This window comes from Chroicocephalus ridibundus, chromosome 8, assembly GCF_963924245.1.
Source record: "Chroicocephalus ridibundus chromosome 8, bChrRid1.1, whole genome shotgun sequence".
NCBI classification, from domain to species: Eukaryota; Metazoa; Chordata; class Aves; order Charadriiformes; family Laridae; genus Chroicocephalus; species Chroicocephalus ridibundus.
This window is the reverse complement of record NC_086291.1, coordinates 3430775-3446087: the sequence shown is the minus strand read 5'-3', so window position 1 is coordinate 3446087 and position 15313 is coordinate 3430775. Positions and strand designations below refer to the sequence as shown.

The 15313-nt window shown below is 42.3% G+C and overlaps 1 protein-coding gene across 21 annotated transcripts in view; it reads right to left on the bottom strand.

The window, feature by feature from the left end:
• DOCK7 (dedicator of cytokinesis 7) overlaps positions 1 to 15313 on the bottom strand; it is a 117323-nt gene that overhangs the window by 33177 nt on the left and 68833 nt on the right. For 6 of the 21 annotated variants that reach the window (XM_063342749.1, XM_063342751.1, XM_063342753.1 and 3 more), the window contains 12 exons: positions 13474 to 13591; positions 12816 to 12886; positions 11798 to 11936; positions 11498 to 11599; positions 11138 to 11224; positions 10151 to 10382; positions 8694 to 8858; positions 7596 to 7765; positions 2327 to 2416; positions 1217 to 1312; positions 971 to 1111; positions 705 to 818 (listed from right to left, as the gene is read on the bottom strand). In XM_063342749.1, coding sequence (XP_063198819.1) covers positions 705 to 818; positions 971 to 1111; positions 1217 to 1312; positions 2327 to 2416; positions 7596 to 7765; positions 8694 to 8858; positions 10151 to 10382; positions 11138 to 11224; positions 11498 to 11599; positions 11798 to 11936; positions 12816 to 12886; positions 13474 to 13591 — 1525 coding nt within the window. Of the gene's footprint in view, positions 1 to 704; positions 819 to 970; positions 1112 to 1216; positions 1313 to 2326; positions 2417 to 3615; positions 3721 to 7595; positions 7766 to 8693; positions 8859 to 10150; positions 10383 to 11137; positions 11225 to 11497; positions 11600 to 11797; positions 11937 to 12815; positions 12887 to 13473; positions 13592 to 15313 lie in introns of all 21 variants that reach the window. The other 15 variants (XM_063342737.1, XM_063342738.1, XM_063342741.1 and 12 more) reach the window with 4 other exon arrangements.

Genomic DNA, 15313 nt, shown 5'->3' with positions numbered 1-15313 from the left:
ATGCATTATCAGGTCAAAGATGCAGGTTGGATAAAATACAGTGGGTGACAAAACTCAAATGCTATTGCTGTTCTTGCCCCTTATATAAACTGTTCTAGACTCTGTGGCAAAAATGAGTCTAAGCCTAAAGCTCCTGATACCTTGTCATCTGCTTTGTGCATAGCGTCAGCACGGATGTTTGTAGTCAAACGAAACTTTGTGATATGGAAATCACCAGGGTTCGAGGTGATTTCCCTGCCACAACACTGCAGATCAGCTTCCCAATGCATAACGTAGGGACCCTCCTTATGGGGGAGGAGACCTTGCGTCCTCAGAGGGATGGAAGGGGAGCTTGGTGATCAATATGATCATACAGGGTCAACGTGTCCTGGAGAGACCCGCTGACAAACCATGATAATCTGAGCTCCCTCACAAAAACTCCTACTAATTTTTGATTAAATTACTCTGAACGTGGGGAGCAAAGGGAATAATTCTTCCTTCCTGCTGCATGTCCATTCACTCAAGGGAGTTACTCCTAATTCACACTTAAGAGTGTAATCGGAGAGGCGTAAACTCTAAATCATCACTGAGAACGCCTTGCTATCTTTAAAAAGGTCTGAATAGCAGAATTCTGTGTCCATACTTTACTGTCTGTCCAAAGGAAGTTAAGAGTAATAGGCTATGCCACGGTTCACAGTTAAGTCATAATATTTATCTGCATTCACCTGTTTGTAGCAGGTCTTAATAAGACCAAAAACAAATCCTCTGTCCATGATAGACAACAGGTCATTGAGGAAAAATGCAAGACTCGTGTTGAGCCTTTCAACCATTTCTGTATCCTAGAGAGAAGGAAGAGAAAAACGGGAAAGAAAACAAAGAAGATCACACTGTATGTTTTGAAACAATTCCTGGTCCAGGCACCAGCAAACAACGTGCAGGAGGTCTGGTGCCCGAGCTCTGACCAGGGTTCAGTTTAATTGTTTGCCATTACCTTCTGAAACCGAGAGACTATATCACCGGCAATTGTGCTGACCAAAGCAGTTACATCATCCATGAAACGCTCAGGAAAACGATTCTTTCGCGGCGCATCCAGTTTGTCAGCAAAATACAAATGATGCACCATGCTCTTCACCTATAGGAATATAAATTACAACAAAGTCACTTGCAGTTGTTGCTGTTGGTGTTTTAAACCATGAACTGTAAGGCAATAAAAGCAAGGTGTTTCCAGTTTGCTCACCATCAACTCGAAGAAGAACCAGGCCTGCTGTAGGGCTGCCTCCCGCACGCTCCCGCTGCACACAACCCACTGTAAGGCCAGCTCTTCATGAAAAAGCTACACAGATTCAAATCCAGAGTTAGCCCAAGCCTCAAGAGCAGCTCACAAAACAGTCCGCATGAGAAATGGTAGCACGGTCCATGGAAAGTATGGCAAACAATGAGGTTAAGCAAAATAAGTAACTGGGAACATGACAGCAGTGGTGGCATCCCTTAAAGAAATCCCCGGCTAACAATGACGGATGATGTTATGATACGTGACGTGAGAAACGCTTCACAGCATCTCGCTCCAAGATTGAATTCCAAGTGTCAAAAGAATTTTCCACCCACCCCCAAAAAAAAGTTTGGTGCTCAAATTAGTTTAGTTTAAAAGTCTACCTTTCTGCCTGGTCTGATTTTCGCAGGAAAAAGGAGTAAAAAGTGGACATATAAAGCGATTTGTACAAAGACATATATTTACTGTGAGAAAGGACTTAAAACAGTAAGAAAGAAACGTGGGGCTAAGAAACACCTTTTTGATTTCTTTTCTTGGGAGGACCAACCCACGGCCTGGACGTTGTCAGTGAGCACATTTTCATGACACAAAAAGTCAGGCATTTTGTCTTTCGGACATTGTTTAGGAGGATCTCGTCTCCTCTAAGGAAGCGCGCTTTCAAAGTAACTCCTGTTCACTTTCTGGAGTCGCTTTGGATTAACACCCATGTAACTGAGTTCAGCACACATCCGTAACGCTGGCCGTCTAACACATTATAATTTTGCACACAAGAATGTATCATTTACATGTCTAGACACTGCAATTCATATTTTTCGAAAGCCAGTAATAAACTGGCTCCAAACACTATGGACATTAAATCAGACAAGTTATTCCTGATCGTTTTGTTCTTCCCAATTCAACTCTGTCAGAATACTTCATATTCACTACAGCCTGGGTATTCAGAGGTGCTAAGCAACAGCAGCTCCTAATGACCTCGGAAAAAAATCAGGCTATAAATAAAAGAATAGATTGCATCATGTTTTCAGAACGACTTGACCTCCCTGCCCCACAATATCAATTGTCTTCACTGAAATCTACCTTTTTAGTTGGTAATCGTCCTGTTAATGTTTGTAAGAAACTTGACGTCTCAGTGTGCGAAGACATACGATTACAACTTCGATCCGTAGCCTACGGAGTGGAGATGAATGAATGATGACAGGACATTAAAGTTTGCTGTGGATGGGTTTTGCAGCTCAAGGACAATGTACGTTTACAAAATACTGTTCCAACTGTAGGCTTTTACTGTCTTTACACCTTTTTATGCATTCTTAAACTCTTATTCATTTACAGATTTGGTTTAAACAAAATGACAGTACTTCGTATCGTTTTAAGACATAGAGACTATTTTAAAACCTGCATGTTCTTATGCACAACGACACTTAATGCTGCAAAGCATGAAACTTTTTCATCATTGTATTTTATCAACATGCATATATCAGGGAAATCATACTGTAATTTCAGTCCATACCTCTCAATCTACCAGAGACCGAGCGCGTGAGGATGTACCCCACAGCGATGCTGCTACTGGCACAGGGAAAGAGAAAACTGCTCCCGTTCTCTTCCCGATGGAAATAATTTGCCATGAGTGCAAGCGAACTCAGACTAAATGTTTCTGGAAGATCGATAAAATCGAAAGGAGGTACAGTTGAGAGGTACGTTCAAGGCAACCATGCAGTGGAAAGCAGCAGGCAATAGGGGCTAAATAAGTTAAGTCTTTCTGACTGAAGCTGCCATTAAGTTTTCATACTTTGCAACACAGAACAGACACAATTGGCCCTAGCAAATCACTGGCTCCAGCACTCAAATTTACATGTTTTAAGAGAGAATTTTACAGGTGTACCAATTTTGGTTTAACAATATTCCACTCAACAGTCATGAAGGATTACTTGACGATGAATACTTAATGCTTGATGAAAATGGCAGAATGGTTCACAACATCAAAAGAAATGGCAAACATGGACAAAACTATGAAGCTGTGATTAATGTTCCCATTTAGAAATGTGCTCCACTTGAAGCTGAAACTAGTGTTAGAGAGAGAGAGAAAAAAGAAAAGAAAAGCAGTCACAGCATTTACATTTCACAGACCAGCAACCACCGAAATGAAAGAAAGGGACACGTTCACGCATTTGGAGGCTTTTCATGCAGTGTGGTGAGGTGGTAGGGGAGAAGATGCTAATTTATAAAAAAAAAACTCACAAAGTTTTCAAGGAGTAAATGAATAATAAAATAAAAAAAAAAAAACCAAACCACCAAAACCGGAGTGTACACCGAAAGAAAGATATTCTACAGGGAAACATCAGGGAAAACAAAGCCAGAAAAACCTCTACCGAAGACACCACCTGTGTTGACTCTGCACTTGGGCTGGGGTTGGATCCCCATGGGGCTGCTTTTGGACCACCAGTGTTTACCCAGGAATTGGAGCGGTCTAAACCCTGGGCATGTAATAGAAAGCAGTTGGGAAAGGAAAGAAATATTACATGTTGCATGCCACACAGTAGTCAAAGTTTAGTCCTTAAAAGCAATCAAACCGGGTACGCTGCAAACACATCACCCGTTAGCACTGTTACAGCAGCCTGAATTCTCAGGTGTCTGTCGAGACATTTTAGTCCAGAGGATTATGTTTTATAGCTCACCCCACACATACATCACATTAATACTGTCGACAGCTCTGGTCCAGCTTGTCCTATTGTAACTCTTGACATTCAAAAGCTACCCTCCTCCTGAAAAATCTCACTTTGATCAGTTTAAACCCATTCACTTCAGTAGATGGAGCCAGCCCAGATTTACAGTGTGACAGAGGAAAACTGGTGCACAGGCGTGAAAACCACAAAGGATGCTCTCTGAGGTTTCCAGCACTTTTAAGGTAGACTACGTATTAGCTCACAGTTTATAAACTCTACAACTGTCTATGGAAACGCTGAAGAATTCTGAAGAGACTGACTGTCAGCTCTCACAGGGTTTCCTGCTCATGGAATAAAAATCCAGCACTGCTGGCGGGGTAACCCTGTGAACAGGATTTCACACGGACATGTGGGGATTTTCTCTGGGCAGTGTGGCAAAGAGAGGAAAGAGCACATACCTTTTCTGGAACCAATCTGCTGTGGCAAGGAAAATATTTGAAAAAACATCCTGCTTTTTAAAAGCTCAACCTAGTTCGTACTCCAAATTCTACTCCTGCAATGGATCATATGGGCAAAATTACTGTGGATCCTTCCCCTCTCTCTCTGCTCCCTTCTCCTCTCAAGACACTCAGAAAGAAGAAAAGGAAAAGATTTAAACTTGTGTTTGTCACCCAGACTGCTCCCAAGTCAGGAAAATTCAGTGGGATGCAGTCGACTTCCCTGGGTCCCAGGAACCAGCTCTATCGGAGGCAGTTTTATAATGCCACAGCCAAACAGCAGCTCCTTATAAATTCCACACATCAGTTGCAACCCAAACCTGAGCGAGAGCTTTCACCCTAGGTTTTGGGCCAACCTGGGGCTTTTTCCCAATACATGAAGCAAAGGTGCAGCCCCTTTCATCACAGCAATTATCATCAGCTGCAAAGTCCACCAAGCCTAACAATCTGTTTCTCTCAGCAAAGAAAAATCCACCCCAAGGTTGAACCCCGCCTGAGAGCTGTAACCTGGCATTCGAACCATTAATCCACCGAGCTGTATGCAGAGTGCAGCAATGCTGTAATTTTACCTAAGACGTCCAATAAAAAAAAAACCTGAACACACATAAGGAGAGTGCTTTAATCTCAATTACTTTTTGGAAGAAATAAATCAAAGCTCTCTGCCCTGCTCAGACCCATAAACATGCTTTATTTTGCTCGCAGTGAATTAAAGTCGAAAGGCCTCTGCAGAATGCTGAACTAAGCTCATGTTTTGTAAAAGCAGGTCTAATTTTGAAAATGCCTTTATCACGCTCACATTGCTGCTCACGAGCTTTCTAATCATATCACATTAGTTCTGAGAAGAAAGTTAAACATATACTGCATTTGCAGAAGCAGAGAAAATTTTGTAAAAATCCCAAAAGGGAAAGATTCTTCCCTTTTCTTTGGAAAACAGAAAAGGGTATAACAGTTTCTTCTTGCTTGCCAGAGCCACCCAAAAGTTCACAAAACTGCCACTAAATTCTGTTCTGTCTCTGGGGTGCAACCTGCAGCTGGATCTGCGCAGGAACACAACACGTTTGTGAAAATCCGCTGTCAGGGCGATGAAACTCCACAACCTTTTCTGGTTTTTCCCAGCACATCTCCAACATCTCGGGAACACTTGAAGCGTAAAATCTCATCATAGGTCTTTTTAGACACTTAATAAATTTGCTTTAGTACAGAATAAAACTTATGTGGCCACAATTCACAAATAAAGACAAAATAAGTGACATGCCTAAAACCTCCTCTATTATGAAAATAAAGAGAAATCTTCCAAATCCTGTGAAGGGGATGACTATTTGAATTTTCAGAATTAAATAAGAAGCTGATATAAAGGAGAACTAAAGCATCTGTACCAAACCTACAAATAGCCTAAAATAAAAAAACAATACAGGACTGGACTCCGAAGACTTCCATCAAATAATAAAACACTGGTTTTTTTCAAAAGCAGAAAGCCTCCCATGACATATCCTATTTTGAAGCGCACATTCCCTATTCGGGTGCTTAAGTCATTACTTTGAGAAACAGAATGGGAATTTTTGCACCCCTTTACTCATTTCAGCGCCTCAAGAAGTGTCTTATTTTTGTCCACTGATATTAACAAGCAGAAATAGTTATATTCTACCAAAATTCTGTATAGTCAGACTGAGCTTAATTTCCGATGCTCAGTGCTCAGACTACCCTAAAGGAAACTTTCCCCTTAACAGTTATTCCCAGAATAGGTTTTTCATTAAAGCCTGAGTACATCTATAGAAGAAAATCCCTCTTAATTTTGTATTGTGACATTATTCACTAAGCCAGCACGTGTTAAATTTCTGATAGCCTGTGTAAATTCCATATGCACATTAGCGCCTATGGCATTTCACAAAAGGTCAGGGTTGTTTAATTAGCAAGATATTGAAGTGGTCTTTAAAATATTTTAAGACTTCTAAGTCCAAACTTTGATGTAAGAAATAATGATTTCCCTACCCACACTTCCTCAGTCTCGTATTCGGTCAGCAAATTATGTTGTTATTCAGTTAAAATTGGTAACCTCTTTCGGAAACTATGTTTTTGTTGCTTTTATAAAAGCCGGGACCAACCAGTGCCAAGCCTGCCTGGTCCGGCTGATGGCTTTATTAACAAATCTTCCAAAGGATCGAACACAACAGCTCTCTGAAAGGGCTCAGGAATACATCTGTGCTGGAAGAGTGAAGGGTCACAGGCGGGAATGCATCTCATCTTGGCCTAAGTTACCACAGTTTGAAGATTAAAAAAAGAGACCCCCAAACAGGCTAAGGCACCCCTCTCAGGGAAGGGAATTACCAACACAGCAGATTTGCCCTGGCTCATCCCACCAATTTTAGGCACAAACCTGAAGTGCTGAAATTGGGACCGTAGCAGTCCTAAGGACTTGGAAGTCAGCAGAAAGGGAGAGGCCCTTCTGCAGGAGCTGCATATCCTGAGCCCTTCAGAGCCAAAGTAAGACCCTGCCAGATGCTCTGCACTAATGTACCCACACTGGAAAGCCACTTTTAGGTGTGGGCAGCCAGTGTGGGTGCGGAGTTAGCACACCATAAACTCACACTGCAGCTCAGCTGGCCAGGCCACGGCTCACTCACTAACCACCCGAAATCCTCTCTGGCCCATGCAGGGACTAGGAACATTCCTGCTGTGTGCAAGATACCTGCTCTGGACAAAAGCAGTAGAGAAAGCATCTGAGCAGCCGTTAGTGCTGAATGCAGAGGAGAAGAGAGAGTTTTGGTTTGGGAGGCAAGAGTGGGATCACGGGGTGGCAAGCTAGGGGATGCAGGGCTTGGGGAGACATAACAGAGCTGGTCAGAGGATACGGCTGCTGGCCATGTGAAAAGTGAGGTTGTAAAACCATTCTTGTCCTACTCATCTTGGGGAGACAAGTCCAGAAGGACTCTTGACCCTGGCCACCACACTTGTGGAAGCAAAACTGCCAGGATGGTCTCCAACAAGTCAGAGAGATCAGTTACTCTTTTTGAGGAACGGAGTTTCAGTAGTGTTATCAGCAACTGCCAGAAAAAGTCTGAGAAGGGGCCATTAGTAAGGACATCTTTTCATAGGAAAAAAAAAAAATATCAGAAACTTCCCCGTTATTTCTTTAAAGATTAAATAAAAGATGCTGACGTTCCTGTAAGACCCTCAGCAGCGCATGCGTACCTTACTGCCAATGATCGAGCGAACTTCATCATCTGGCGAGGTGGGGGTCCCAGATATATCTGGGTTGCTGTTGCTGAGGCTCCGTGAGCGGTTCAGGTTAAGGCTGGCTGGTCGGACAGCAGATCGAGCCATGGTGGCATAATGCACTGATCCCCCTAAGCCACCGGGACCTACGGTGGCGTATGAAAGAACACCCTGTTAGACCATCAGTCAGAGCCTTGATCGCATGCTGCTTTACACCAGGCTGATGCACCGAACCCTTCGGATAAGCAGCGGGTCTGGCCCGTGAGGAAATCTTCCCTATGCCTTCCCCTCCTGGTTCTCCAAGGCAAGCAGCAGGGAGAAAGGGATAGGATGAAAAAGCACTTCTATCCACTGATCTGCGGGAAGCAGGAAGCTCCCTGTGGATTTAGGCAGCCAGCGTGAGGTACGTCTTTAGCTAAAGGGATATTTTCCAGACCTCAGACTCAAAAACCACTGAAGGACTGGGCACAGTTTTAAGCACACAACCTTTCCAACGCCTCTCAGCGGTTTGCCACTCCATGCGAGAAGCAAGTGCTGTGCACAACAGTCCTTCCAAAGCCTAGTTTTCTGTGGCTGTCATTCACACCATCTCTTCCCCCATGCAGATATATGCCTTGTTCTCAGCAGGGGTGGAATGAATTTGTTTCCCTCCTGTACCCAGACATGTGTTTTCAAGTATTTCACATTCCTTTGCCAGTGTTTCAACTTTTGATGGAACTGGATAAAAGTACAAAAGTACTAGTGAAGGAGACTGGGAAATATGACAGGGCAAGAGTGTACCACATCTGTCTAACTTGCTACAGAAAGCAAAACTTAAAAAACCAGTATTTTGCCATAATTTAGTTTTTCAGCAGCGACACTGTTATTTAAGATCATCAAATAGTTAAATTTCTGACATGGCTAACAGTAATTAAACTCATCTTGTAAATGGCTACACTGGATCATAGAGAAAGTTAATAACAAGGCTTGGCAGGGAACCAGCCATGCAGTTGGAGCTCAAGAGCACCTGCCAGCAAGCAATTTCTGCTCACTTTTAACAAACCGTGACTTGAAATAAAATGAAAAAAGAGCTACCTGGTGATGGTGAGTTGGGATAGGTATTTGGTAGGCGAAAAACATAATAAATATAGGAAGCAAGAAGGCTGTTTCTGCCATGCTGGTCCTGGTTTCCATCCAAGTTCTTGTGAAGCCTGTTGATGATTGATGCCATTGCTTCAAAAGACGCTTGGCCCAGGTTAACTGAAAGTAATAAGCGAGGGGTTAGTTTTAGACTGCAGCAGTACCCACGAGCAAATCCTAAATATGCATTTCATCCACCTTCTAAAGGATAAATGGTGAAGGTTGTTAGACAATAACAAGCATTTCTGATGAAAAACTGAACCTGGTATTCAAACTAGGTCTAATCCACAGCTTGACAGGAAGACAGGTGTTGCAGTGATAAGCTTCCACTTTTATTAATAACAAATTTAATGAATTTAGGTCTGACTTCTGGAATCAGACCAACTTTGGTCATCGGCTGCAATGGTGACAAGATCGAGTCCTTGTTTAATTCATGGATAATACCCTTTGGATATTTATCATACTTTTCTTAGTTAATTATTTCCTTCATTTAAGCCATAGCCAAAATATAAGCTGTATCAAAAAGAACAATTCCATTCTCCCTTGGAAAAAAAAAATCTGTTCTAAAAATGAGCACAGAATTCTACACATGGACCTAGGTAGGTATTCTAAATAAATTAGGAACGAAGCAGGCTGCAGCTGGAGACTGTAAGTCTTACTTTTTTAAAAGCTATATGCTAATGTGCTCAATGCTCCATACAGACAAACTAAACCAATACAGAACACTTAAAGAGTGGAAGACCCTTAAAATATAAAATAAAAATTCAAGCAAAATTCTTCCCCCAAAAGGTAACCTTTCTCAAATAAACGATTGCTATTTTTAAAGCAGTCTTAGATACTTGTATTCCATCATATCCAACTCAAGTTTCCTATGAAAAATCCCAACTGCTATTTTAAACACTGAGGATCTAATTCTGACTTCCACTTGAGATTTTTTGTACTGTCCGTAACAGGGAGATAAAACAGGAGGGATTATTCATGCTGACAACATCAGATCCACAACAGCGAATATCCAGCATCTGTATCTTCTTATCTTACCTACTTCAAGATTTTCCAAGCTGACTAGTAAGGTTGAAATTCTTAGTTTCTGAATGTCAGTATGGAGACAAAGGTGTCTCTGGGCTCCAGTGCTAAGAAAACGCTGAGCATCCAACTTTGAGACACCCTTTCTGGTGTCTCAACTTGGGCACCAAATTACTAGTCATTCTTGAAAAACTCTGTATTAAATATTGCTCCTGTGTGCACCATCACTGGTCTGGATGCCAGCGTGTTTTATTTTGAAGATACATGGTATATTAGTAGCACTAAAATAAAGCATAAAAATGGACTTTTTTATTTCTACATAAATATGATAAAATTGGAAGTGTCAAACTTTCAGCTATGTAATTCTCTATAAAACTTAAATAGAATACCTATTTGGCCTGCAATGACAGGAGGTCTTACTACCAGAAGAATCAGTTTGTCAAGCAGGAGATGAAGAAATCGCACTACCGGCTCCAGTTGAGAGGAATTTAAAGCTGAAATGCTGCTCTTCAGTTCGTTTTCCAAGTTGTTTTCCATAATTCTCATGTCTCCTATTCGCACAGGGAACATGTGCTCATCCAGAGCATGGACAAGTGCAAAGAACTTGTCAAGATAAGGGTCCTATACACAAGCAAAAAAACCAATAATCAGCGAGAAGCTCCAAAAAGTAACTCCATTTTCTATGAATTTTACCTCATAGATGGATTCTCTCCCTCATTCTTCTATCTGACCATTTAATCTCACAAAACTAGCAGAAGCTCAACATCTTTGAGAGCTCTGCACATACGTCTAATTCAAGTGAAATGGCCCAATGTTCAGAAATCGTCAGGGCAAAACTAGAGGACCCACAGACTGTGTATTCTTAGAAAAACAGACAAAAATGCACTAAAATCGTGTTACTATTTACAGCACAAATAAAATACACAAAAACCATCAAAATGACATACTGGGAATTAATAAAACAAAAGTTGAAATGATTAGTCAAAATGAACGTCATCTTTCTTTTCAGATCAAAGAAAGGCAGATGAAAAAATCATGGAGAAACAAAAGAGGCAGAGGGGAAAATGGAAAACAAGAAAACATCATATGCCTGGGCTGTACGTTAGACCTACTGTATTAAACACAACAATCTGAGGTCTGAAAACACTGTTGGCCATTCACCCCTGTGAATAAAGGCCAAACTACTTATATTTTTAAGCAGAACTTCTCAAATATACTCACAGCAGAACAAGGAATAACAGGCCTGCTGGCTCAGAACTGAAAATGAGATCGTAATTTCACTACACGTAATTATTATTCTCTTCAAGCATCAACTTTGACAGCATTTCAACTGTCAAAAGACTCTTTTTATTACAATGACTGCTCCTATCATTTACCTGAGTATGGAGGGATGATACAGCAACAACTTCTACGTTGAAAACCCCTTTGTGGTTATCCACCCACTTCATTCCAGGGAGTGGAACCTGCAGGTTAACAGAAAGATGAGTGGGGACGCGACAGAAAGCAGAGCTAAGGCACTTCTAACTACAATTGCCATTTCTTTCCATTTTACTGTCAGATCACACGCGCGTGCCCACACACAAACACACATCCCTGTCTAAACTTAACAGTATTTAAGAAATAAACAACCCAAGAGTTAAAAATACACATGCCCCCCCCCCACTGCTATGTACGCATGCATTCTCTCACTTCTTAAGAGCGGTATTCTGCTGGTTTTCAGCACAAAGGACACTCACCTCTGGAGAAAGCACTGAATAAGCCTGTGGTGGTTTTTCCAATGAAACAGGTAGGCAGAACTGGCCAGTCTTTAACCGTCCATTTTGAAGCATCGGTATCCACTTTAAGGAGAAGGAATTAATGCAAGAAAAAACAAAAAGACACACTTCTTAAGGTTTTCTTGAATTTTGCAGGCTTGACTGTCAAATTTTCAAATTCTGCAACGGCGTATGAGTTGACAGTGACGCCAAACGAATCACAAACAAACGCGTTATGGATACACCCGGCGCTGAAAAACAGAAAGACTGAAAGACACTCACGGTGTATCCAACTGGAGTCTCCAGGGGAGTGTTTTGTTTTTGTTGGCAACTGACGTGGTAGAAAGTAAAAAGCAGGTGGTGGTGATCAGTTAAAGTGGCTGGAAGCTTAATCTTGATTTCCTCGTGAAAATCAGGCGATCTGCGCAGAGACCAGACCCTCAGCTGAGTCATCAATACAACCAGCGTGGTTAACTAGCTTATGCTTGGGACTGAATCCTTTGAGTTAAAGTATCTGGAGGGAAGGAAGTATATGGACTATCCCAAGGGATTAAAGCTTCACTTTCTGACCAACAAGGACGGGAAAAACTTTTGAGTATGCATTTACAGCCCACAGAAAATGAGAGCGGCAGCCCCCACCTCACACAGGCACTCTGGACTGTGCTGCTCCCCGTGAGCAATGAACTCCTCTTGTCTCAAGGTGGAGACTGCCACAACCCCAACCAGCAGGACAGGATTCTCCCCCCGGTACATCTCTCCCCAGGATTCTCTCCCCGGTACATCTCTCCCCAGTACAGCTACCAACACTATCAACACATAAGCGCCAGATTCCGCACTCCTTACCCCAGCTGCAATGAAATTATTTTCAAGACCAAGCATTTCCAATTTGTAACTAAAGACTAAAAGGTTCCAGCAAAATAATGAAGCACGTGCTAATACGAGTTTATAACGTAAATCTTCGTGACTACTAACTTGAGGCTTGTACTTACAGCATCTGCTGAGCTGGGCTACGTGCTCAGGATCACAGCCCCTGACACAACGCTGATTTCTACCAGAGCAAACAAAGACTCTGGCTCCTAGTCATCACAAAACTCTAACGACAGTATCAATTGACACTGCAGTTGTTGTGAGTGCTGTGCAGATCGTCACTGCTAAATAATTAACACTGAGACAGAGTCGCTGGTGAGTTACTCTACTTTCACACCGGTACAACTTCCTTTGGGTGGAATCATACTATCCATGTGGGGCCATGTCCTTTCACAAGGGGCCATGTCCTTTCACAAGCTGCCATGTGTTTTACCTGTTGTGATATACTACAGCTGTGTACGCTTCTTTGGAAAACTCGGGACAGCTAGATTTGCCAAAGATGACCTGCAAAAAAAGAAAAAAAACAACACAGAAATCCCCCTGTAAAACTGTGCCAAGAATTTGTTCCATAATCCCCCAGAGACATTCACAGCTCCACTCACCAGCCTGGTACATCTGCTTGTTACATGCCCCTTCACTTACATTCAACATTTTACTTAGTTACTGGAAAGTTCGCTATTTTAATAATCCCAGTTAGGCATGCACACAGATATGGCTGAAGAATCGATGAACGTAACCACCCCTACGCAGATCTTCACCATGTGCTGATCAGTCCTGGCCCTGAACACAAGTATAATTATCACCTTTGATTTTTTTGGGCATGGAAACAAAGATGCTATTCCAAAGAGAAGGATGTCCACTGCAAACATCTCAGGTTAAAATACTACTACTACAGTGTTACTTTGCAAACTTTGCAACAATACAAATGTGCTCTTTGTTCTGAAATATTGTAATTTTACATTCCCCCAAACATGTTATTTTGGAATGTATTTCAGCAGGGTTTTCTTTAACAAAGGGGTTTTATGACTGCAACATGTACCCTGCCTTATCGGCATGCAGCATTCACCCGGAGCACAAAGTACTTCCCTCACCGGCATAGCATTGCTTGGGTCCTCTCCATACATGAACTGGACTTTGACAGTGATGTTCCTGGCAGATCCCTGGCGGTTGGCGAAATTCAGGCTCTGAGGATAGACATAAAGGAGATTCCTGCAAGAGACAAAGGCATCAAGTGAGCATCTCCGTGTGAGAATGAGAGGGTTCACACCTTTATTAACGCTCTTATTTAAACCTCTATGGAAACACGCAGAGAGTCAACGTGAAGGGTTTGACATTTTCCATTAGCCAGATGGTCTTCTCTTCAACATAAGTGCGCACCCACACAAGCAGTTTGAGAATGACCCCTTATTTCAGACATCAAAAATCATAATTTTTTTTAATTGCCATCATCTTTTGAAATGGTTCCTGTTTATAAAGGTACCTGAAAAATACATCTAGAAATTTAACAGTGATTCTACAATCCAAGAAGTCAAACTGGAAAGAAAACACATGAATAGAACAGCACTGAGAAGTGTTTATTTGTTCAACACAGAGTGGTGGCTTCTGTTAAATACCTTCCTTCTTGTGACCTTTTTTTTTTTTTCCTCTTTTTTTAAATCTCTTAACATCATGATGACTTCAGGTTACACCTCTCCTCTGAAAATGGATTAAGCTAAACGGGTATCCATACCTTCAGCAGATATGCCATCCTTGCAATAACTCACATGGAATGGTGTCTCCAATTCCACGCCTGAATCCCACACTTTGGGAAGGACAGGGATCAACTAAAACTCAGATCTGAGAAGCAAGAACAGTCAGGAGCTCCGGAAAACAACGGGGATGGCCAGACTGAACCAGCAGAGCTTAGTTTTGAGGGAATGGCTGGGGCCACAGGGAATGACAACACTCCTAGGTATCTAAAGAACAGCTGCAAAGACCGAAGTAATAAAGTGATCATCACGTAACGGGTTGAAACTGCAGCACAAGAGATTTGAGTTAGATGTGAGGGAAGATGTTCTGACTGCAAGTAGAACAAATTGCCTCCATTTTCCATCAGGTTTTGAGGACGCATGAGGCAAGCAGCTGTCAAGATCAGTTTACAAACAACCTCAACCTCCGCTGCAGGGGACGGGGCACATTTTGGAGGTCCCTTCCGGATCCATTTCCCCAAGTCTATGATTACTTCAAACACAAGAGTGATTAGATGCAAAATTCTGCAATATTTTTGGTCCTCTCGGCCCCACTGACTCCCTGCCAACAAAATGCAAGGTGGATTCACACAAGATTAGCAAAACCGTCTGCAAGCCCCCGCCTGCCCCATGAGCAAGTAACTTATACCACAGAAAGTCCCTCACATGTACCTGTAAAGACCAGAAAAGACAACAGCCCTGAACCATTCCACTCAACATACTCAATTATTCCAAGGAAATATACCTTCTTTCACCCCCAAACAAGTAAAAGTGTATGAATTATTGTATGTCTTTAAAAAGTCAGCATGGAAATCCCCTATCCATCTGCCCACCAGACCAGCACCATTTCCTCTCGGACACCCTGGTTCCTACGGCTCCAACAAGAGGGACCGAGAGGGATGCCCAATGGTTAGAGGAGAGTTCACGTTGCTACTCGGGATAAGACTGGCACGTCGCATTTTCCCCAAGCACCGAAGCAAGCAATTCTGTAACCTGCTTGTAAGGCAGGAGGTAAAAGAGGTTCCCTTCCCCTCTGTCCTCCTCCGGGAACTATTCAGTGAATCTGAACACTATTTTTAAGTAGTTTCCAACTGTTCCTTGTCCCAGAGAGACAAGAGACAACAGATGGGCACGGAAAACTGCAGTCAGGAGCACAGCAGGACAACATTTTAAGTGCAATAAAGCAGCCGCTACAGAGGGCTGG